The 25,385-nt window shown below is 43.3% G+C and overlaps 2 protein-coding genes and 1 long non-coding RNA gene across 3 annotated transcripts; 1 reads left to right on the top strand and 2 right to left on the bottom strand.

Moving 5' to 3' along the window:
* Window positions 1–3,653: 3,653 nt before the first annotated feature.
* LOC106605016 (alpha-N-acetylgalactosaminidase) lies at window positions 3,654–8,241 on the bottom strand. The gene is made up of 9 exons (XM_014200233.1): window positions 8,113–8,241; window positions 7,490–7,646; window positions 6,962–7,102; window positions 6,451–6,662; window positions 6,158–6,252; window positions 5,362–5,523; window positions 4,796–4,993; window positions 4,417–4,557; window positions 3,654–4,224 (listed from the first exon to the last, which is right to left on the bottom strand). The coding sequence occupies exons 2-9, from the start codon at window positions 7,642–7,644 to the stop codon at window positions 4,000–4,002; spliced, it is 1,329 nt and encodes a 442-aa protein (XP_014055708.1). The 5' UTR covers window positions 7,645–7,646; window positions 8,113–8,241; the 3' UTR covers window positions 3,654–3,999.
* A 6,527-nt stretch (window positions 8,242–14,768) lies between these two features.
* On the top strand, window positions 14,769–17,719 carry LOC106605017 (uncharacterized). The gene is made up of 2 exons (XM_014200234.2): window positions 14,769–15,053; window positions 15,873–17,719. The coding sequence occupies exons 1-2, from the start codon at window positions 15,035–15,037 to the stop codon at window positions 17,384–17,386; spliced, it is 1,533 nt and encodes a 510-aa protein (XP_014055709.1). The 5' UTR covers window positions 14,769–15,034; the 3' UTR covers window positions 17,387–17,719.
* A 1,101-nt stretch (window positions 17,720–18,820) lies between these two features.
* Window positions 18,821–25,101, bottom strand: LOC123743114 (uncharacterized). Its single transcript, XR_006769888.1, has 2 exons — window positions 21,011–25,101; window positions 18,821–20,772 (listed from the first exon to the last, which is right to left on the bottom strand). It is a non-coding gene; the product is annotated as an uncharacterized lncRNA (long non-coding RNA).
* Between the last annotated feature and the right edge of the window lie 284 nt (window positions 25,102–25,385).

The following is a 25,385-nucleotide window of genomic DNA, read 5'->3' on the forward strand; positions in this document are numbered from 1 at the left end:
CTTGAATGTAGGCCAAGAGGAAACAGGGTAGAAGAGCAGTGTGGTCAAGCTACAGGAGATAATACATTTGAATGCTGTGGGGTTTTAGGGATGCGCTCTACCCTGGCATTTTTATTTCCCCAGGGAAAATTCCCTTATAGAAAGCACCCACTCTTCTAAACTACTTAAGGCTGTCATTTAGCACATGCATGCACACTCACAGGCACACACAGGGCACACATAAATACCCACGCACACGCACCCCTTTTCAGTGACTCCAGCTAAAACAGCAGCAGGTTTACCTAGCAGCATGTACGAATGCCATTAAAAAAGCAGAAAGTTGAAGAAACACCTGAATCCTATTTGCAGAACAGTCTCCAGGTTTATTTGAACAGATGACTTCCCATCAGGGGCTATAAATAAAAGCAGGCCAGGACGCCACAATAGGGCAGAGAACCGCTGAGGTGCCAGATATCTGCGGGAATAAGCAGCCGGAGAAGAAGATGGGGTGGAGATGTGAGGAGACAACTAGACTGGCTCATCTCTCTTCACATGATATATGTGGTTTTTAGTCTGACTCTGGAAGACTAGGCTATATTTGAAAAGTGCAAAATGACTCGTCTGTGATTGTAGGTGCTATGATGTGGGTGTTTACATCAGGTGCTGTGTTGTGGCTAGAAAATGGTGGTTGGGATAGAGGGCTATTTTTGTATATCTTTTCCACCATGTCAGCCATCATTTTGATGTGACTGTGAGCTGCTCCAGCCCTTTCAGTCACTCTCACTTTTCAACCACTCCTCTTTTAACGGGCATGGCCTATTTCCTCCACCTGCAGCTCCCTGAGGATGAAACAGACAGAGGAAAGAAAGAGAGGCTTTTCTTCAAAAGGAGCAGTGTGAGGGAGGCAGGATAAAGCCATCTCCTCACAGCAATGCAGCAGGTGAGGATGGTGGAGGGAGTGAGAGAGAAAGCGGGAGAAAGAGTAAGAGAGAAATAGAGAGGAGAGAGAGAGTCAGAGGAAGAAAGAGAGACAGTGTCTACGTGAGTACAGTCAGGGATACATTTCTCAATACCAGCCTGTCTCGCTTGCCACAATTCTCTCTCTCTCTCTACTCTAGCCTAATGAGACAGTGTAACAATGGGGCAAGTGTTGGATTTCTGAGACGAGATTCCGGACATCGGAAGAGTGCGGAGGGGTTTGATTCCCACATGGGCCCTAATCAGACACATGACAAACATCACCAGTGTCATTGTGTGTGTGTGTGTGTGTGTGTGTGTGTGTGTGTGTGTGTGTGTGTGTGTGTGTGTGTGTGTGTGTGTGTGTGTGTGTGTGTGTGTGTGTGTGTGTGTGTGTGTGTGTGTGTGTGTGTATGCATGGCTGAGCGTGTGTATGTGTGTTTGGTGTATTATTTCTTCCCTTGATGACATTTACAATACAGCATTTTGGAAACATTGAACTCAGATGAACAGATGACACCAAACACAATGGGTACCTCAAAGTCAAAGTCGACCACAGAGTTTGTGGAGCAGCTGCCCTTGCCAAGCTCCGATGGGTTCCGCAACAGAATGACAATCGGCCCCTTCATCTGTTCGCTGTCATAGATGGAGCAGGAGGGACCGGCCCATTTCACCAAAACAAAGCAGTTCACAAAGTCCCCTACCGCATATTATGCTCACTCTTTCCATTCTATATCAGCAAAAAACATGATCTAATTCCGAATCCAAAAGCTTCTGAATGCAGCACTGTAATTGTTGCATGTGTCTCTTGTACGTGAGCCCATTTTATTGGCCACGTGACCACTGGATGACGCAATTTAGATTTCTCCTTCTCTGTGGTTTTAATTCAGTTCCACAAGGCCCTCATAGATCTAATACTGCTGTGTGACAGTCTGATAACTGTATATGAGAACTGCTCATAGCATTATCCCACAGAATCCCCAATGTGCAGCATCCATAGAGCCCACATCACAGGGCTGCATAGGAACACCTGTGTGACATCCTCTATGAGACCTGGGCACCGCATGCCTCCTGTTTTACGACACAATAAAGACCGGGCTGAGCACTGGGGCTGCGGATGGGGGTGGCAGTGGATGCCATATACTGCACAGCCCGGGAGACGCTGTCTTACTGGGAGGCATCTGTTGTGTGACCTGGCTGTTGTGACTTTCTTCCGAGTGCAGGAGGATTTCTGTGGTAATGTATGGAGGACAGTATAAGAGTTCAGGAGGATTTCTGTGGAGGAATGGAGGAAAAATAGAGGAAAATATGGAGGTAAAACATAGAGTAGACCTACAAACTTGCCACAACATGCTAAGATCTGAGCTCTGGTTGGCTAGTTTGCCTCTTCCTCCTGCCACCTCTCCCGTTCACCATTATTGCAGACCTGGAAGTTACTGAAATTAGCTAAAAATGAGGCACAAGAATTCTGTTACAATTAGGATTAAGGTTACGGCTAGGTTTAGGCTTAGTTAGGGTATGGGTAAAGTGGTTAAATTGCTTATTACTGCCCAAAAACACGGCTTGCCTCTAGAATTTAGGATAACGTCTGTGATAATGTATGGAGGACAGTTTGAAGGCCTTCTCTGAGATCTGGACTGCAGTGTAGCACAGCCAACACATAAACCTGCTAATTTCAGTGTCATATAGACAGAATGGAACATAACGACATGGCATGGCATGACACACACTCATGCACCCACAGTGAAACATTTTGTTCTTACTGTATGGGCACATGGAAAATAACATACACAGAAACACACAGACAAAGCACTGTGGACAGAGGTGCTCTGTACCAGGAGAGGATGCCAGGACTCCTGCCAGCCTTGATGCTCCCTCCTTACACGTATGCCGAAACAGAGGGAGGCCAGAGGGAAAGAAGAGGACCATTTGGAAGAGAGAGGAACAGGCTAAAAAAATGTATGCGGACTGGAGATGAGTAAGGATGTGTGATGGTTTGGTATAACATGTACGTGTGTGAGAGCCTCAGAGTTATTGATAAGTGAATTGGTGTCCCTTGTATAACATATGTTCATGTGATTTGATGTGCAGGTTTGATCATGTTTAATCAAACCCATCTCAGAGGGGTGGCCCATCCTCTTCTGGCTGTACCGGGTAGATGTTTGTATGCATGTGTGCCACCTTCACAGAACTGACATAAGGCATACCTACCTAGAAGTTATACCAACAAGACACACCATATCGCTTATCCACAAGCCCTATCAGACCGGCATTGACTGGGAAGCAATCTGATCTCTCCATACTGACACATCACCAGCAGTTTATCCCATCACTAAATAAACATGCTTGGCCTAATCTGGAGCACAACATCTAATTTCCTTGTGCAACCTAATCTCCTGTGATATAGCCATGCTGGTGTTTCAAGGGTAAAGCGAACCCACTAATGGTTGTTGTGGACATCTGTCTACACTGCCACTCAGTGGTGGAAAGGGGGAATGACTGCTATGGGCACACACTTCCTCTTTTGACACAGCTCCAAACCTTGTACACTATTGCATGACTGAAAGTGCAAACATTGAAGTCTTAATGGCATGTTTCATTCATCATCTTACTCTATGCAGTCTCAATTCTGCACCTTATTACACCCTTCTTTTTTTAAAACATAGGCAATATATGAACCGCTCCTTCCTGTTAGAATAAAGTCATACAACAAAATACAAAATCTACTTTTTATGAATGTTCAAACATTACACATGGTTTAATCTCTCGTGGGCAGACACACATAACATAAATTGTTTCAGACAGAGACGGTGATGAAGCTGCCGACCTGTTTCCGCCACTGGTTCTAGTATCTTTTCTCTTTCGTCTACCCCAAGACCTTAACCAAGTAGCTGGCGTACGATTTAAGTTCTGGGTTGCCAAGATTACATATGGGTTAAAACACAACAGCGCAAAAAGAAATCATTAATCTTCCTGATTCAAATATCTTTGATTGGATCTGGATTGATGGAGGACTTCTTAAAACAACAGATTCGCCCTCCTGCTTGCTTACTTCGTGTCCCCTCAGAGCAGACTAGGAGGCACAACCCTCGGCATATGGAAGCGGAGCGAGGAGGACATCCTGTATTTCTGTCGGATGTAGGGGTATCTACCATCATCCTGCGTATGCTCATGGTGCATTTTGGGATAGACGTACCACATGACGACTCCTGAGGGGTTGATGGAGACGGTGAACTCTGTGGTGGCAGATAGTCCACTCAATGTTTTCCCAGTGAATACGTCATAAGCCTGAAAGATATAGAAGAGTACAAATGAAGAGGTACAATATGGGTCACTTACAAAAACACAGCTCACAGCTCAAACTTCCACTTCCCTCAACAGGAATAAATACTGTCATCATGCGCTGGAAGAAATAGAGTTATCATGCGCTACAATGTGGTTGGAGAGAACTAGGAAAAGAACCAGGAAAGAGGAGCACACCTCGTAGCTGCCTGCTGTGTAGTTTAACTTGGCCAGGGAGGTGTGGTAGCGATAGGGCATGTCCTGGCGACGGCTGAGGAACACCAGAGCACTGGCCGACTGGGAGAGGGGTCGCCAGTACACTTCAATATGACTCCTCTCCTGAAAAAAAGAGTGACATGCAGACAAAAAAAGGAGAGTAAACAGTGAATTTCGTGCAGAGACCGTGGTCTAGCAGTAACGCTCCCTGCCAGTCACATACTCTACTCCCAATTGGAGACCAGGGTTCAATCCCCTTCCTACTGTTCTCCCACTTGCCTGTCTCCCAACTGTCTGAATGAAGTGAATTTCATACTGTCAGAATCATAAACAAATGTGTAATTTTGTCATTGAGGGTCACCTGTAGCAAGCGTCTTCCCTGGACGCCCATCGGGTCCTGGTTGATGGCGATGGCGGCTCCATTTTGCAGGATGGCCCTGGCCTCACTGCTTAGGGTTCGAAGGTTGTTAGACATAATGAGAGGTGCAGCCATGATCGCCCAAAGAGCCATCTGAGAGCGTGATTGGTCCACACTGAGGCCAAAGTTTCCTATGATCAGCTGGGAGAGAAAAATTATAAATATGTAAGTTTAATGAGTTGTACAACAATACTGATGGTGGAACAAATACACGTATTAAATAAATAAAACAATGCAGGAACAAGGTGAATATTGACAAGAGAGGTGGACGGGGTAAGAGTGACACTTGGCAATACTGCGACAATCAGCAAGTAATGTATACAGGCTTCAATAAATGTATGATACTGACCAAAGTAAATGTGAAATAGGGTGAAAACTCAACCAATACAATTCTGAGGAGAGTACAGTATTAGACACGAACAGAGAGGAGAGCACAGAAAGAAGGACAGAGGGATTGGTCTAAGTAAGGGACAGACAATGGTCAGACATAGGAAAGACAGCGGACAGACCATGTCAGGATCGTTCCAGCGTCCAGGGCCGGCTTCAGGCTGCAGTATCTCCTGGTTGTCAAAGAACCAGTCTGTAATGTCTTGTACACTGTCCCATGAGTCCTGAATGTCGTCATAGTTACGCCACAGGTTACAGATTTCCCCCAGCAGAGTGTAATTCACCTGAAGAAAAAAGAGATATGGACTGCATGAGTGTTTGTGAGCAATACAAATGTATTTAAATGCACCTTGATTTGTTTCCAAAGGGGTACAAATGTTATAAAGACATTAGATTTGATACTGTTGCCTGCCTGTCTTTGGAAGACATCCTGATTCTTCAGGGGAAAAAACAATCATCAAACACCTCTGATCAAGAATGATCTGAGTGATGGATCAAACGTGAAGGAGCAACAGGTTCTCATTTAACTACAGAAGTGCTGTCGCGGAATACTTGTAACTATGCAAAAGGAGCTCATGCGGGGAAAAAAAACATGAATAGAATCAGTGAAAATATGACAATGAATGGAGCATTAATCAAAGAGAAGGGTCATCCATTACCTTTTCCTCCAAGCCATGATTGTTATTGTAAAACTAAACATCTTTGCAACACATAGCTATTCACTAACCCTTATTTATTTTTTGATCTCCTTCTGTATGTTATTATTTTCATGACAGCACAGTAGGAAGCAAAGGCTAGGGAGACAGAGAGGAAGGGCACAGACAATCCGCCGAGCCAGGGCTCAAACCCCCATCGCCAGGGGGCATGCGTGGTCCCTTATTTCTGTTATTGTGTCACCGGTAGCATAATGAAACATACACTGGGAGGGAGTCCACCCCGATAGGCTGGCCAACTACAGGAGTAGCCAATTGGACGGCCTGTTGCATTCAAAGCCTTGGACATGAGAGGGTAACCTGTATGACAGAAGAACATAGTACGCGTCAATAGAAATCCACACTATCCCCCCTCTGAGTCTATTTCCCTCTACCCTCTCTTGCACCCATCTCTTTAAATACTACCATGCCAGTCTACCCAAAGGACCACCAATGCTGATACACTCTATATAGTAACTCCCAATGTACAGTTACAGTTCACCCTCAAGATTCACTAACCCTTCTGTTGCTCCTCTTCATTGGAGTAACAGCCATCCAACTTCAGGAAGTCCACACCCCAACTAGCGAACGTCTGGGCATCAGTATCAATCTTGTCCAGCGTGGTGCCAGGGTACCCTCCACAGGTGTGTGTGCCCAGGTCCCCATAGATGCCCAGCTTCAGGCCGCGGTCATGGAGGTACCTCGCCAGCTTGGCAATGCCCCCAGGGAACCTGGGGTTAGAGAGATGGCAGTGAAGCCTTGGGTCTCATACCTAATACTGTCCTTTTATAATGTTGTAGTAGATAAGACCTTAAACTCAAGTCAATATCCTTTATTAACCCATGCTAATGTATTCATTACAAGCAGCACAGTTTTAGTACACCAGATTTACAGTCTTTAATTTAGGTTGAATGGGAAGAAGAGAAGGAATGGCAAAAATGGAGAGGGTAAGGAAGAGGTAGAAGGCCAGGAAATAAGGAAGAAAGTCAAAGATGGAGAGAGTTAGGAGAAGGGTGAGAGAGAGGCTAACCTTTGTGGGTCAGGCTGCAGCCGTCCATCTTTATCCCGGAGCATGGAGGACCAACAGTCATCTATCATGACATGATCATATCCCATCTCTTTCCACCCATCCTCAGCCAGTCTGTCTGCCATGTCTCTGAAGAGATTCTCACTGTAGGGAGATATTCATATATTCATGCAATTATATTATTTGATGTAAAATGTTCAGCATCCTATTAATATCAGAATCACTATGAGAAGAAAATTAATCTACAAGTAACCCAGGCCTATATACACCTCAATAGTCTCGTCCACCAGCTTGGTCACCATCTGTCGAGTTATACACTATTGGCCAGTTTATCGGACACAGATTAAGCCTAGTTATAGACAAAAAATTATCTTCAAAAGAGATTCTCGATTGAAATCTTAATCTGTATACAGGGAAGCTACCTGATATGCGGTTGCAATTAGCCTGGGGATGAGGTTAATAGCGCTACAATAGGAGTGACTGCAGAGTCAGTCTGTAAAACTGCACATAAATATGTCTACCATTATGTACCTGATGCAGTTCTTGGGATCATTCTCACAGTCGATATTACAGCGAAAACGCTCCCAAGACATCCATCCCATGGGTGGGGTCCTCATCAAACCATTGTCCAAAGCAGAGGTAGCTGAGGTTAATGCCAGCAGGAAAATCACTGTCAACAGCTTCATCTCTGAGGAGAAATAGTGATATGCAAAGCAACTGTAAGGTTTGTCCTAGATGTTTATATTTAGGTCGCAGAACAAAGTCTGCAAAACAAACAACAAATTGTATTGCCCAGCAAAGATAAACTGAAAGCACCACCCAGATTTGATGCACGGATCATATTTGTGGTGTCTACAATACTGATCTTGGTGTCTACAATACTGATCTTGGTGTCTACAATACTGATCTTGGTGTCTACAATACTGATCTTGGTTAACTGGGAAAGTGAAAAAACTGTTTAGCCAGAAAGCACTTTGCCCTGAGTCTGCACATGGGTTGATCATTACATACCATAATAACAGATTATGAAGCCTGCAAGATTCTGGTAAATCAAGAATCAGATCACCAACATTGAAGCAGTAAAAGGAAATAAGTCCTTATTCAATAATGTTGTATTACAAATTATATTACAAAACTAAATTGGGGTACTATACCTGCTCAATGTTTTACTTTTGCAGTCAGTAAACCCACTTTATTGGTGCAAATTCCTCACTGTAGCTACTTTCTTTCTATTTTCTCTTGCTGGTCTCTATTTCCTGTACACGGAGCCTGGGTCATGTGACTTATCTCTGTCACATGGCAACCAGAGGGGGAGGGATTGATGGTTACTAGTTTAGCAGCACATAGCAATTGAACTAAGAATGCTGCTTCACACATATTTTGTGCACAGCTTCTAACTCCACATATATCAAATGATCATGACTGAAACATGAGTGATTCTAATCACACCATATAATTCAATGGGATTTATTGGCATGGGAAACACATTTTTACATTGCCAAAGCAAGTGAAATACAGTAGATAAAACAAAAGTGAAATAAATAAAATATTAACAGTAAACATTACACTCACAAAAGTATCAGAAGAATAGAGACATTTCAAATGTCATAGTATGGTTATGTGCAAATAGTTCCAGTACAAAAGGGAAAATAAATAAACATACTGTAAATATGGGTTGTATTTACAATGGTGTTTTTCCTTCACTGGTTGCCCTTTTCTTGTGGCAACAGGTCACAAATCTTGCTGCTGTGATGGCAAACTGTGGTATTTCACCCAATACATTTGGGAGTTTATCAAAATTGGATTTGTTTTCAAATTCTTTGTGGGTCTGTGTAATCTGAGGGAAATATGAATCTCTGATATGGTCATACATTTGGCAGGAGGTTAGGAAGTGCAACTTAGTTTCCACCTCAATTTGTGTGCACATAGCCTGTCTTCTCTTGAGAGCCTTGTCTGCCTACGACGGCCTCTCTCAATAGCAAGGCTATGCTCACTGAGCATGTACATAGTCAAAGCTTTCCTTAATTGTGGGTCAGTCACAGTGGTCAGATATTCCGCCACTGTGTACTCTCTATATAGGGCCGAATAGCATTCCCGTTTGCGCTGTCTTTTTGTAAATTCCTTCCAATTTGTCAAGTAAGTATATTTTAGTTTTCTCATGATTTGGTTGGGTCTAAATGCGTTGCTGTTGCTGTCCTGTGGCTCTGTGGGGTCTGTTTGTGTTTGGGAACAGAGCTCCAGGACCAGCTTGCTTAGGGGACTCTTCTCTATGTAATATCTCTGTAGGTCATGGCTTTGTTTTAATTTTAGGTGGTTGTAGAATTTAACAGCTCTTTTCTGGATTTGGATCATTAGCGGGTATCGACATAATTCTGCTCTGCGTGCATTATTTGGTGTTTTACGTTGTACAGGGAGGATGTTTTTGCAGACTTCTCCATGCAGAGTCTCAATTTGGTGTTTGTGAATTCTTGGTTGGTGAGCGGACCCTTGACCTCACAACCATAAAGGGCAATGGGTTCTATAACTGATTCAAGATCATTTATGGGGTTCTCTCTAATGTTAAACAAAGTGGCGGGTCATTTTTGACCCTTAAGACAACACAAGGGTTAAGCTTTCTGCCAATATCAGATATGTCTATGTCCTGGGAAATGTTCTTGTTACTTACAACCTCATGCTAATCGAATTAGCCTATGTTAGCTCAACCGTCCAGTGGATGGGACACCGATCCCGAAGAAGTTTTAAAAAGATAAGAGTAGATTACTACTGAAATAGATAGGCTTAAATGGGCTGCCAACTGAGCCAGAAATTCCCCAAAAAAATGCCTCTAAAAAGAACATTGGAATTATATTTAGCATAAATGTAGTGTACATAAATAATTAGCCTAAATGTAATAGTGCAGCCTAGGTTGTGTATTGGCTACAGCCTCATGTCCACACCGATGCTGACATGAGGGAGGCAACAGAAAATATAGCCAAACAGACTTTTAATTCCATAAATATCGGCTAAACGCCAGTTATGTTTGACAACTATAATGTAGGATAATTAACATTAAATCACTATGAATGACCTATAGGTCCTAGAGTAGACCCAACCTGGCATATATAAAAAAAACAAAAAAACAATTGGGATGGTGATGAAAAAGGTTAGTCTTGAGCCCTGCTAACATTGGCCAGAAAGTTTAAGTCAAAGGAAAATGAGAGCGGTGAGGACAGAAAGGAACCGATTAACTCCATTACTAACTATCAAATTATAATACTAGCGATTGATTTATTAATTGTAGAATTAAACTCCCTTGATGTATTGGATTCATGATGGATCTCCTCTCTTTCCTTTCCATCTTGCTCCAGAGGGATGGATGACTGGGACATCAGGCTGCAGCCACAGATTAATTTCCTTTTTGGTTTTCTAAAAGCCAAAAATAATACTATTGGGGCTTTTCGATTTTGTACTCCAGTTGATAATACAATTCTCTTCATCAGTTTACTAAGAACAGGCAGCAAACTGATTGGGCAGCTTTTGGGCAGTGGAATTAGTTTAGCTTCCTTCCACAACTGTGGACAAACACACTCATTTTGGCTTTGGTCAAAGATACAGCAAATAGGGGGAGGGGGCAATACAGTCTGCTACCATTCTCAATAGTTTCCCATCAAGGTTGTCTATTCCTGGTGGCTTATCGTTATTAATGATAACAATAGCCTACCACTTCTCCCACATGGACTTGACCAAATTCAAAACAGCAATCCTTCTCTTTCATTATGAGGGTTCACTTTTCAATGTTGTCATTTCACTTGAGTTTTTCTACTTTACTATTGAAAGTCATTGAAATAATTGGCAATATCGGAAGGTTTTGTTATAAATGAACCATCAACTTCAATGAACATTGGCGTTTAAGTTGGGTTTTCTGCCCTTGATATCATTTAAGGTACTCCAAAGTATTTTTCCATTTGTTTATGTAATATATCTTGGCTTACAAATACCTCCAGTGCTGCATCTGGATTCCCTTCCTCATACACATTAGACCAACATTAATGATTTACATCTTCAACAAAAGAGTTGTATGATCTCTTATAAATTACTTTAGGCCCACCCTTTGGCACTTCTTGTTATTGCCACAATGTTATGGTCACTACAGCCAATGGGAACTGATCCAAATACTGACTTAGCACTTGGCAGCCTATAGCAGCACCCCAAAACAAAAGGCTTTAGATGAGGCAGGTGAACTTGCAACCACAACACTTCAACATTTGACATAAGGTCCTCTAAGCTTTACAGGAATATGTATCTTAACATATACAGCAAAACCTCCACCATAAGAACTCCTGTATTTTCTGTAGATGTTATGTCCTTGTATTGCTACTGCTATATAAAAATAATTATCTAAGTAAGTTTCAGAGATGGCCATTGTGTGAATGTTATCCGATGTTAGCAAGTTATTGATTTCTTGAACCTTATTTCTAAAGCTACATATATTAATATGGGCTATACTTAGCCCTTAGGTAGCTCACCAAAAAAATAAACATTGTTTAGCTTATAGAGTCAGTCAATCAGGGACTTGTGTCAGTTGGTGTGTGTGATGTGCTGAAGTTACTGACCCAGAAGTTTGTCTCTCACTCCCCCCAGGCTTTTGAGAGGGAGGGTGGACAATGAGCTTGTCGTAGCAGATGTAAGCAATGTCCTCATGATCTCTGGCAACTTTCATAGCTGGGATAAGTTCTTTCTGCACATCTTCATTGAGGAAGATGGTTCCTCTCAAGTTCTTGCCTCTCTCCAGAACAACCATCTTGTCCTTGAACCTGACAACTATTGGCCTGGGTCTATCACCTGGGCTGGTTACAGGTTTTTTCAGACCTGTGGAGAGTCTGGTAACTGTTATTCCTCCTAAATTGTCCCTCTAGACAAGTCTGTTTTCCCAGTCATCTGTAATAATGATTCACAGACATTGCTGATGTCATCTTGCGTGGACTTAGTTTGTTGTCTTCTTGCTGCAAGTCTCATTCAAGACATGCACCTCTTCCTGGGTGAACTCTGAACTGTTCTTAGGTCTTGGACCTATCTGGTCAGATCATCCATTATTTTGTTAGTTGAGCCCAGCAGTATTTGGACAAAGATAAGTACGATCCCAGGTCAACACACAGACAATGTTTAATAAGAGTTTAGATTCGCTTTACTTGAGGCCTCAGGGGTTTACAAAAGTTCAGCACACAAACGGCCCACACAAACACTCAGTCCTATGATTAAATCCTGGCTGCTGCTAAGGTAGAACAAATATGGGCACCACCACTGTGCATTGTCCATCCATTGGGTGTCCACCTATATATATATATATATATATAAAAAAATGTAGGGGGTAGATTGCCCGTCGCATCACTCCATCATTGATACATGCTGCCTAGCCACTGGCACAATGACCAGAGCAGGGGTGAGGGGCCAGCATTCTCTCTGTAGCACTTAATCTGCATTCACTCAGTTCAGGAAAGCCCTTCTGGGCTTTGTGCATCGTAACACTCTTCATTCGGCTCTGTCCTCCACTGCCCCTCTAGGTGACAGCATGGCTCTGTTGCGGTCGTCTAGCGGTAGCACGGTGGCATGGCAGCAGCAGCCTCTGTAATAATGGTTGTTCTCAACATCAGAAGAAGGGCTGAAGTGAGCTGGGAGCACCTTTTTGTACAGGGAACATGGCTCATTAAGGGCATTAGGTTTAGGTGTGTAAATTAGGAGTGTGCCGATCCCCATGGAGACCAGCCAAATGGGAGGACACTATAATTAGGAGACACACAAAAGAAAGGCACAGAACACCAAGGAAAGCACAGGCTAAAATAATGTATGCCAATAAAGATAGTAGATGTAGAATAAAGATCCCTGCAAACTCTAAATAAATAAACACAAAATGGGCTGGTCTCCAGTTAGGGGGAAACAAGGGCGAGCAACACGTGACAGCTATTTTCCTGTTGCTGTAACAATTGTTTGTAGACATATTTTTGTTGATTTAAAAGATCACTCACCTGTGATAACGAAACACTGTCCCCTCCATTACTCCAACCTTCTTTAACTTTGGGCGGCATGATGGTAGCAACGTAGACTAACACTGGTGCTCCACACAATTCCAGCCAGCACAGCTCGCAGGGCCGATGGAAACAGCAACAAACAGCAGGGATTCAAACAGCCACAAGTCTGGGACTATCCACGGTAGCGGGCTGTGTTCAAACTGTCAAGGAAACCTGGCTAGCTTGATAGCTAGTAGCTAGGCTAGCTGCTTCGCCAAGCATCAGCTCTTCAGACTTTATGGTTTGTCAGTGTCCTGGGACAGATAGTAGTTTTTTCAAGGAAAAACCTTTTCAGAAACATTCAAAACAGCAAACTGAGCTCTCTCTTGTTCCGCGTTCAGCATGCGTTGCACTCTGATGAAGTCCGCACTGTCTCCCCACTGTCTAGCCAACTGGAATCAATTGAGACAGCACTATTTTCTTGTTGTAGGCCTGTTTTTTTACAGGTTGTTAGTAGCTGTATCTTCTTACAGACTGCCACAAATGGGTAAGACTTAATTTGCAGTACTAGAATCTACTTTGATGACAGTGGGACCCAAAGGGCTTTGTGTCATGGGACTGATTCTCAGCTTCTCCTTACTTCCCTTGAGACGGCAAATAAAGAGGCCAACGACAACTAGTCAGATTGGACTGTTGCTGTTATTCATGGCTGTGGCATTCATGACTATGCGTATAGGAGTTTGGCTGGCAGTGTTTACAAGGTCTCCTGGGGGTGTCCTGCCTTCCATTCCTTTAGCAGGCATTTTTCTGTTACCTATAGCTGGTCATCTGACCTTTTTGGCAGAAATTATCTTGGGGAAACCAAGTACAGTTGCAGGGAATTGAGCCCTGTGTGGACAGTTTGTCGGTTTGGCAAGAGTGCTGAGGAAGGCAGTCACCCTCAGTTTGAAACATCCATGACACACAGGTTCATACTGCAGTGATGTTAGTTGGGGTGGTTGGCTCTGTTCTGGGGGCAGTTTCAGTTACCTCCATGGAGGCAGACAGAGCTGGCTGGGTTTCTATGAGTATATCTCTTATGACGGTTGTGGTGCTCAACAACATACAGGTGGATATGTCACTGGTTGGCCATGAAGGAGACTCGTACCTTAGTACTGGAGGAACGATAGGTTTGCTGATGGGCATGGCTGGGGCATCGGGGGTGAATCTAGAAGCAATTGTTATGGTCGTAGGGAAACAACATTCATAGATGGGACTTGGGCTGGCAGTTTTTGGGTCAGTGATTGGCACCATTTTGGGAGACCTAACAGTGACATTGCGCAAAGTAGATACAGCTCTGGTGCGAACGCTAGCCTTGCCAATACTAGTGTTTGCTTAGATGAGGAGAACATAGTTCAGCTGCCTTGGCTTTAGTGGCATTAGGGGCTATGGTGCTGGGAGCAGCAGATCTACTAACAACTGAACTGGGGTCAGCTGGGTGGACTGGAAATATACTGTTTACAACCATCCATATTGGATGTCACTGGATTTCACTCTGATCATGGTCCCTGAAAAACTATTTCTGAGTCTAATTCGTCAAAATGTACTTATACAATGACAAATATTTTGTCATTTGAGCTGCCTTCTTTTATTCAAACCCATTTAGACAACTGCACAGGCACTTGAACTCTATTACACTTACGCAAGAAAGCGTATGAATAAAGATTAATACATTACTACTATATCTTTATCTTATTTTATCTTCACACACCAGTAGGGTGGATGAATGACAGGACAGGGACAGGGAGGAGTCAGGGCAGATGCCAGATAAAGGAAGAACGTTGATGCTCATGTGAGTGTTGATAGTCATTTGATGTAGTAGAGATCCTGGAGATTAGTATGAACAGAATGATGGGAGAATTCGTGGAACAGTTGATGGGTACATCCTGTTCTAGTCAGCCTCTCAAAAAGGGAGCAGAGGAGTACTTCACCTGTATCACACACAGACAGAGCTAGGGTCTCACCTGAGACAAAGGGCTGGAGGAGAGGCTGCACTGTAATCGCTGGAAGAAGCGGGAACTCATCTACTGTACACTGAGCTTCTTGTATCATCATGGCTCCATCAAAGCTGAGTAAGTCACCTGCATTTTACTGAACCTTTAATTTCATATAATGGGGGTGGTGGTGAATGATTTCCCTATGCTGTATAAGGTAGTGTGCAACAACCTTTTCATATGAGGCAAATAGTTTGATAGGTGGTTTTGAATTGACATGTTTGGCATTAAGTACTGCACCTCGCAAGATGTAAATTATTCTATTTATCAATGAGATGGAAACTCTTGTTTTGTCTTGACATACACATGCAGACAGCACACTGTGAATAATGTTGACCATGTACTTATTTTGTGACATCTTATAGCAAACAAGTATTGGAGAACAACTTTGTTGCTTCAGAGGGAAGGCATTGGGACATATACAGTATATCCAGTAAAGTGCTTGAACATTAGCTAAATCCTGGTATTGTAAGTGTTGGAACCATGTGAGCAATGTGAACAACATTTTCAGTACATATCATGGCACCATGCATGGCAGCTCTGCTGGTTAAACCCGATCGGCAAGTCTGTTGACAGTCACTTGCTACAGGCACTTCACAGTTGAAGTGACAAACGGTGGTTTCATTCAGTTGCATGGTACAATACAAATACATAGGCCTACAGTATAAATACTGTCAATACTGTAAGTACAATAGAAGAATATGATTAATGTACTCAAATTGCCAACCACTTAACAATTAAATATCAGGGATGATTGGATCTCTTTACTTACTTACTTTTTCATCAATATTTACTTATTACACATCTTCAGGCAATATATAGAAACTATACCACAAAGCTGTTATACCACCTCCAGTGTTTTTGTCAGTGACCCTCCCTTTTCCTGCTTTGTTTCAGAGGCCAGGAGCCCCATGTTGGAAGCGGTTCTGGGCTTTGTCCTGGGAGTGGTGGGAGGCTGTGTGCTGGGGGCCACTGAGGAGCCAGTGAATGAGGCTATGTCAGTGATGACCTCAGGGGCCCTGCTTAAGCCTGTGTCTGACGGAGTCCAGACTGTGGGGCCCTTGGGACTGGGTACCCTCCTGGGAGCAACGGCACTAACCACAGTCATGACTTCAGTGGTGGCTGGGGTCATATTCGCAGCGGCTATGGCTTCCGTATTGCTGGGTGCCAGGAGCAGTGGTGGTGGAGCATCCCAGGCAGAATCTGTGGTTGTGTGGATCGCAGTTGGACTGGCTGGTGCTTTCGGGACCACAGCCAGTGGAGCAACACTTGGAGTCGTCATTGAGGCAGTTGTGGTGGGCTCAGGGATGGTGGGACTTCTCTGGGCACTGAGCATATTCACCCTGCTCAAACCTGCTTTGCACTTCCTTCTCAAGTTCATATGGAGACAAGGAGAGTCCTGTGTCCGCCTGGGACAGAGCTCTCTGGAGGCCAGGGAGAGAGAGCTGAGAGAGATGGAGGCGAGGGAGGTGAAGAAGAGAGACAGAGTGACAGTGGAGATTGAGCAGAGAATTGTCACATTGGACAAGGAAGGACAGAGGACAGAGGGCCTGGAGCATAGAGCAAACTGGGAGGCACAGCACAGAGAGAGAAATGAGATGGAGAGAAAGAGGAGAGAATGGATGGAGGAGGTAAATAAGCAAAGGACCATTCAAGAGCAGATCAACAAAGTGGTGGTGAAATACATGGATTTCCTGGCGTTTTCAGGGATACCCATGACTATGACCGCCATGGTCACAGCAGGATTTGGGGTGTTTGGATTCGGGGACTACCGGTTTGTGTTTGTGGTCCTTTTAGCTTTGGTCCTGTTCATGTCCTTCATGTTCATGAAATCATCAAATTTTTACTTCTGGATGTTTGCAGGGTGCATGGGAATGTTTGCCACGTTTGTCATAGCGGTGCTCACTGTGCACGCACATCAGGAAGTGGTGTCGGAATCTATCAAAATGCGCAGGGTTGGTCACGATATATCAAGAGGGAACATTAGCACCCAGATGAACCACAGATCTTCTCTAGAGGCCTTGGGCGCAGGATTTTTTGTGTCAAAGCTATGTCAGCTAGGCTTAGGGGCCACCATAGGAGGCCCTTTGGGCAAGGGGGAAGATAAGGGGAAGGTTATAGTAGGATCAGCTGGGTTGGCAGTGGTCATTCTGATAGTAGTGAGGGTCTCTTCCCCTGTAGTGCTGGGAGCGGGAGGGACCTCAGGGGCACTGTTAGGGGTGGTAGGGGCAGCAGGGGTGTCTGTTGGGGCCACAGCATCAGTGGCAGTGGGGTGGTCCACATGGGCAGGTACGATAGGGACAACAGCAGGGATGGTTTTAGGAGCGTTGGGGATGGGTAAGTGGCACTTTGTCAACATTGGATTGCAGATGCCAGTGGCTTATATATTTTCTATGACCGATCTTTTTTGACAGAGCATCCAACAGGAGAATGAGGTATGGTGTTGTGGCTTTGTGGTATGTGTCGCTATCATGAGCAATGCAGTAGAACCTGTTTCATGCCAGCACTCCCACTTGTCTCGATAAGCTAATCAAACAACCTATCAAAAAGTCACGCTCAGGCATTTTTCTTTTTTTTAAATGAAATGCTTATTGTCAAGCAAAAACGATACTGTCTAACAATTGTACACCATTTAATTTCATCATAGATTGTGATGATTCATTCATGTGTTAACGTTTTAATTGAATGTAAGTGAAAATAGAGAAATGCCTCTTAATAAATGTCATTTTCAGATGAAAAAGTAATTACACTTCTCAAATAGCCTTCTAAAGTGAAACATTGTTAGTTGTAGTCAAAGTAATCAAATGCACTTATAGCTACAGTGAGAGAACCATTCTATTGAAAAGCAGAAGGGAAAACACCAGCTGTATGTCTATACTTCATGAAAGTACAGAGATAGATATGCAACTTCTCCATCACACACTGGTTCCTCAGAAGAGTTCCAGTGATGGGTTCCCTCTGGCTCAATGCTGGACCTGGCAGATGTACTTCTCTCCAGACTCCCAGGTAAGAGTGGGGTAAAGCAAGTGTGCTGCTTGTGCTGTAAGTCCTAGCAGGAATACGTATAGACTGGCTGTCCTGTTGATCTCCGGAGACACCCTTCCCATCCATTGTCCAGCTCACAGTGACTTGATCAGACACAGCAGCGTGGTCTGACCACCAGTTCTGGTCAGGTCCTTACCAGTTGGGGCAAACACACTGACCTGAGTGGCGGCTGTGGCATGACCTGTGGAAAATATATTAATGAATAAATGGAAATGCAAAGCATCAGCATCTGGTAATGTACTACATTATGGTAATTAAAAAATATTTAAAACAATTCTCTTGGAATAAAAGGTTAGATATTATACAACCTGAAAATCAAACTGGCAAGTGTTTAATCCTTAAGAGTCGATTAATAAACATAATAAAAAATCCTCATCAAAAATCTGTTTAATCTAGAGATATGTTTTTGTTTGGGCTGCATCTCAATCCACCGCATCCGCCTATGTTGGCCTTCCGTATCTGCGGTGGAAAGTGGCAGAGCTACAGTACAGCGCTGTTCGTCAGACCAGGAGACCTCCCGAAAAATCAGTCTTCTCGTGAAAACATTTGTAGCATCCGAAAGCTTTAACCACTCGTTGGAATGGGGAGACTCCCACGAACACGATGGTGTTCTCCATTTTGCTCTACGACCCCCACTAGTGTCACAGAACTCGTCTGAAGGTAACCCGGGACCGGATAAAACAAATTAAGAGGTATGTAAGTAGTTTTGTGTTAACAAAAAAAATAGTTAAATATGTGTCCATATTACATATATTTCCTGAGCTTTCTTATATCTTGTGGATATATGACAGACACTTCAATACCTTATTCCTTATTATTTATTTTGCCATTATTCTATGCATTTCTATGGGCTATAGTAGTAAAGGCCAAATTCTACATTTGATCAAACATTTAAAATGTTGATACCTACAGGGGTCCTAAAATTCAATATCATATAGCTAAATGATCCATGGTATGACCATCTAAAAACAATTTCATATGTCACCTTAGTAGAACCCCCCCCCTTAGTATTTCCATTGCCTCCAGCATAAACAGATTGAAATATGTATAAATGCAGATAGACAATACATCTATTATTGATTTACATAATAATATATGTAAATAATATATTTTGTACATTTGTAAAATACAATATAATTAAGAAAAATATTGGTAACACTTTATTATAATAACTATCATGAATAAATGTGTAAACATTTATAAGCATTCTAAGCCTTCCATTCCATGAAAATGTAGAACATTTATCATTTTTAAAGCATTTATAAGCATTTATGAAGGCTTCATGAAATGTATAATATGATAGGATGAAATAAAGTGTTACCAAAACATTAGATTTATGAAATTGATTAAATAAAGAAAATCATTAAACAGCGTACACAGCTGCAGTGTTTTGATGGATCCATTCCAATTCAGCAGCATAGAGAGGCCAATATCAAAATGTCTCTGAAAGAATAATACACTCTTGTTTATAATTAAATTAGTTGTTTGTTACAGTAAAATATCTGTTCACAATTACACCATGATGGTTCCACTTACAATAATAACAGAAATGTCTATAAACAATATAGTCTATTGATTAGATACATTCTAGAAATATTTGCAACTTACTCTTAACGATCAGTTTGGTCGTTTGCCCAAACTTGTACCACAATGATTTAAACAGATGAGGAGGTTGTTCAAAAACCTCTCCTCCACTAAACTCACTGGTCCATGAACGGAACTAGTTAACAGAATTTCTAAACAAATATCAACCACTACAGTATGATACAAATTATCCATCATTTAATGTAACTATTCAATTGTTTATCATAATTTTGTACAACTCTTTTCAGTGAGAGAGATTATATTTCTATTGATTTGTTATAAACTATGAACAATCTTACAGTGGGAGTTAAAGATTTGTTTTCAAATTGTTTTACCAACTCAATAACATTACAATTTCAAACATGACTCCTTACCTTACTGATCAATCCAGTGGATGTATCTTTGTGTACACAAATAGCTCAATACAGATGAAAGATTTAGCACCAGGAATCATCCCATACTGATCATGTCATCACAGTGATTCCTAGCCTGGTCCCATTTCTCAATTCAATATCCATCAATGTAAATAAATAAAAAATCATAACAGCCTTTATTCCAGGATCAGCTGTATCATGTCCCAGGTAACTTGGGACTTTATAGCTCCTGCATAAAGAGTCTGAGAGGTTGTCCATGTACAGTAGATATGTCATTATTGATGGAAGCAAAATATCCAGAAACAACATGTTTTCAATAAGAAAATGTAGATCCCAAATGTCCATATGAGCTCTAGCACATACGAGAGAGGCTGTTTTGACCGAATGTAGAGTCTAGTGTAGACCGAGGTTACAAGCATGGAACAGTTTTTCAATGAAGCTAAACTGTGCACTGGAGCTTGGCAACATTCTCATATGAGAACAGTGATCTGAGGTTTATGCACAGCCGTATTTCACTGTGTGGATGGAAATGTTTCACTGTGTTGGTCAGTAATACTAAGCTTCGTCCTCTGCTTGTACTCAACTGATAGTGAAGGTGGTGAGAGCTCCAGTATAGAGGCCACTGAACCGACCGGGTGTGCACAAATACCTCTGGTTACCATCATAAAAAGAGTTTTGGGTGCCTGTCCAGGTTTAAACTGGTGCACCTCCATATCATTGCCAATGTCTTGTGTCTCCAGGCTGGACAGAGAGGACCGGAGGGGACTGGTCCACTGTGATGATGCCCCATGAACCTAGACACACAACAAGAAGAACAGTGCTGAACATCTTTGAAGTGTAACAAAGACAAAACACATAATGCTGTTTAGAAAAGAACATGAACTCATCAAATCACTGCTTTATTGGAAGAGGAACTTATCAACTATATTAGTAGGTTGAAAGTGGCAATCAGCAGTTGCTACATACATTTTTGGACTTCTAAATAAAAAAACATGTACCCATTGATTCTTGAAGAATGTAACTTATAAATACCTCATGCACTTAGTTCAACTGTCGTTCCCCACCAAAATATAAGGCCTCCCGAGTGGTGCAGTAGTCTAAGGCACTGCATCGCAGTGCTAGCTGTGCCACTAGAGATCCAGGCTCTGTCGCAGACGGCCGCGACCGGGAGACCCATGGGGCGGCGCACAATTGGCCCAGCGTCGTCCGGGTTAGGGGAGGGTTTGGCCGACAGGGAAGTTCTTGTCCCATCGAGCACTAGCGACTCCTGTGGCGGGCCGGGCGCAATCCACGCTGACAAGGTCCCCAGGTGTACGGTGTTTCCTGCAACACATCATGGTGCAACTGGCTTCCGGGTTAAGCGGGCATTGTGTCAAGAAGCATTGCGGCTTGGCTGGGTTGTGTTTCGGAGGACGCACGGCTCTGTCCCTTCACCTCTCCCGAGTCCGTACGGGAGTTGCAGCGATGGGACAAGACTGTAACTACCATGAAATTGGGGCGAAAAAAGGGTAAGAAATATATATATATATATATATATATATATAATAATAAATAAATAAAAAATAAATAAAAATATATAAGCTTGTTTTACTCCAATGTTTGTAAACAAAGAAAATGGAAACAAACACTATATAGCCTCAGAACATGGTTAAAAATAATGCTGTCTATGAATTTCAGTGGTTATATTTTTCCAGACCCATCCCTCAGCTTATTACAGAACCAGGGGTGGGGCAACCACTTTACTATTGTTTCTACTTCTGATTGCCGCTTTAAGTTTTGTAACTTGTATATGTACTTTTTGTCCATAGGGCAAAGAAAGAGGAGCTGAAATGTTGACATCATGGTGATCACTGCTCAAATAACACTGTTGGCCGAGTCTGAAGTAGTTTATTCTGTTATTGTAGACCTATAGAATAGATACTTTATTGTCCATTGGTTAGAGTGGAAATTTGTCTCCTGCCTTTCCCAACACCCCAGATATGCACTCGTAGAAAAAGGGTTCCAAAAGGGTTCTTCAGCTGTTCCCATAGGAGAACACTTTTTGGTTCTAGGTAGAACCCTTTTGGGTTCCATGTAAAAAACCTCTGTTAGGTTCTACCAGGAAATAAAACGTGTTCTTTAAAGGATTCTCCTATGGGGACAGCCAAAGAACCCTTTTAGGTTCTAGATAGCACCTTTTTTTCTAAGAGTGTACACACACACACACACACACACACACACACACACACACACACACACACACACACACACACACACACACACACACACACACACACACATTGAGAGGCACAGGATGAGCTGTAGTGCAGTGCCCTTGACGAAGAGCAATTGTGGGGGGTTGAGTGCCTTGTCCAAGTGCACAAGGGCAGGAGATGGTACATGGGATCAGAGGCCAGCAGCGTTCCAGCTGCCAGTTCAGTTCCATTCCCATGTTTGTGTTGCCTTGACTGGCTAATGCCACCCTATTGCCAGTTATTTATGATTGTGATATGCTTACAGTACAGCTACAGCTATGATGGAAAGAGGTCATTGAACCCTGACAGTTCTCGGATGCTTGGCCGGGCACTCGCACAAACGGACTGAAGTGAGAGAAGCTAACAGAGGTTTTTGTACAGCCATATTTCACTGTGTGAATGGAAGCTGTTCACTTTGTTGGCAGTATTACTCAGCTTCATCCTTAACCTGGACCTCTGTGATAGTGAAGGTGGTGAGAGCTCCATTCAATAAGCCACTGAACCGACTAGATGTGTAAGGATACTTCTGGTTACTATCATGAATGAGGCCTCTGGGTGCCTGCACAGGTTTGAACTGGTAAAGTGTCATATCGTTATCAATGTCTTGTGAGGCTCTACAGAGAATTCGCACAGTGTCTCCAGGCTGGACAGAGAGGACTGGAGGGGACTGGTGCACTGTGATTATGTCCCATAAACCTGCAATCAGGACAAGGAGGACACATTAGGACAATACAGACATTCTCACTCTACAAGAAACATGGTATAGAGGAGACGGACCCACTGGTTGCCCTCTAGGTTACAAAGAGCTGGCAGTCCCATCCACCAAACTACCAGGTGTGAAACAGGGAAGAGACTCAGGGGGTATGCTAATGTGGTATAGAGCAAACCTAACCCACTATTAAATTAGTCCAAACAGGAACATTTTACTTCCGTCTCGAAATTAATAAGGAACAGAGAAAAATGTCCTCATGTGTGCTACCTATATCCCCCCAATAGAATCCCCATACTTTAACAATGACAACATCCTAGACGGGGAAATCAACCATTTCCAGGCCCAGGGAGATGTACTAGTCTGTGGTGACCTAAATGCCAGAACTGGACAAGAACCTGACACTCTCAGCACACGGGGACAAATACCTACCTGGAGGTGACAGCATTCCCTCCCAAATATGCCCCATATAGACACAACTATGACAAAACAACCAACAAAAACGGGTCACAACTCCTGCAGCTCTGTCGCATGCTGGGTCTGTACATAGTCAATAGTAGGCTTCAAGGAGTCTCCTATGCTAGGTGCATCTACAGCTCATTCCTTGGCAGTAGTACTGTAGATTACTTAATCACTGACCTCAACCCAGAGTCTCTCAGAGCATTCACAGTCAGCCCACTGAAACCCCCATCGCAGCAAAATCACAGTCTATTTGAACAGAGCAATACTCTATCATGAGGCATCAAACCAAAAGGAACTGCACAATATTAATGCTATAGATGGAAGGAAGGTAGTGTAGAAATCTACCAAACAACTATTAGGCAAGAACAAAATCAATCCCTTTTAGAAAACTTCCTGGACAAAACATGTCACTGTAATAGTAAAGGTGTAAACCTGGCTGTAGAACGTCTAAACAGTATATTTAACATTTTAGCTTTCCTATCACATCAAAAAATGTCAAGGAGACAACCTAAGAAAATTAAAAACAATGACAAATGGTTTGATGAAGAATGCAAAAACCTAAGAAAGAAATTAACAAAAACATAGAGACCCAGAAAACCTGAGTCTACGCCTTCGCTACGGTGAATCACTAAAACAACACAAAAATACACTACGGAAAAATCAGGAACAGCACGTAAGAAACCTTCTGCACAGACATCAGCCGTTTTTTTAAGCCTGGATAATACTTGCCAGCCTGCCAGTATCGGACTGTTTTCTCCACTACAACGCCGGATTCCTGCCGTAAGCCCTGGACCATTATTCCTGATCATCACAGCTAGCTAGCTAGCTGCCACCAAGTGACCCAGCCCCGAAGCTAGCTCTGAGCCAGGCCCACCTCCCGGCCTACTCAGTGATCACTCGGCTACACAGCTGATGCCTCCCGGACTCTACCCCAACACGGCTAGAATCCACTACTCCACCGGATCCTTGCCATAAGCTCTGGACCTTTGCATCGGATCATCGCTGCTAGTTAGCTGCTACCGAGTGGCTATAGTGGCTAACGCCCCTTCCCCGAAGCTAGCACCAGTTAGCCGCGAGCCAGGCGCATCTCCCGGCTAGCAAACTAAATTACTACAACTACAATACCCCTTTCGCCATCTGGCCTGGATCCTTTGTCGACACGGTGCCCCGCCGTACCACCACGACTGGTCTGCCGACGGAACTCCATCCGCTGGTCCCTCAACCGGCCTTTGCCGGACGTCGGAGCAGACGCTTCTACTAACCCCGGCCTGCTAACTTTAAACGCTGTGTCTCCCGCTTGCTAGCATAGTAACGACTACCCTGCGGCTTCTCTGTTCCATCTATTGCTGTTCACTGGACCCTATGATTACTTGGCTACATAGCTGATGCCTACTGGACTGTTCATTAATCACGGTACTCCATTTTGTTTATTTTTTTGTTTATCTGTCAGCCCCAGCCTCAAACTCAGGCCGTGTGTGAGGTTAACTGACCCTCTCTGCCCATTCATGGCCATTTTACCTGTCGTTGTTGTCTTAGCTGATTAGCTGTTGTTGTCTTACCCGTCGTTGTCTTAGCTAGCTCTCCCAATCAACACCTGTGATTGCTTTATGCCTCGTTTTATGTCTCTCTCAAATGTCAATGTGCCTTGTATACTGTTGTTTAGGATAGTTATCATTGTTTTAGTTTACTGCGGAGCCCCTAGTCCCACTCAAAATGCCTCAGATACCTCCTTTGTCCACCTCCCACACATGCGGTGACCGCATCCAGCATAACTAGCGCGTCCAGAGATGCAACCTCTCTTATCATCACTCAGTGCCTGGGTTTACCTCCACTGTACCCTCACCCCACCAAACCCCTGTCTGTACATTATGCCCTGAATCTATTCTACCACAACCAGAAATCTGCTCCTTTTATTCTCTGTCCCCAACACACTAGACAACCAGTTTTGATAGCCTTTAGCCGTACCCTCATCCTACTCCTCCTCTGCTCCTCGGGTAATATG

The sequence above is a fragment of the Salmo salar genome, chromosome ssa05, assembly GCF_905237065.1.
Source record: "Salmo salar chromosome ssa05, Ssal_v3.1, whole genome shotgun sequence".
Taxonomy (NCBI): domain Eukaryota; kingdom Metazoa; phylum Chordata; class Actinopteri; order Salmoniformes; family Salmonidae; genus Salmo; species Salmo salar.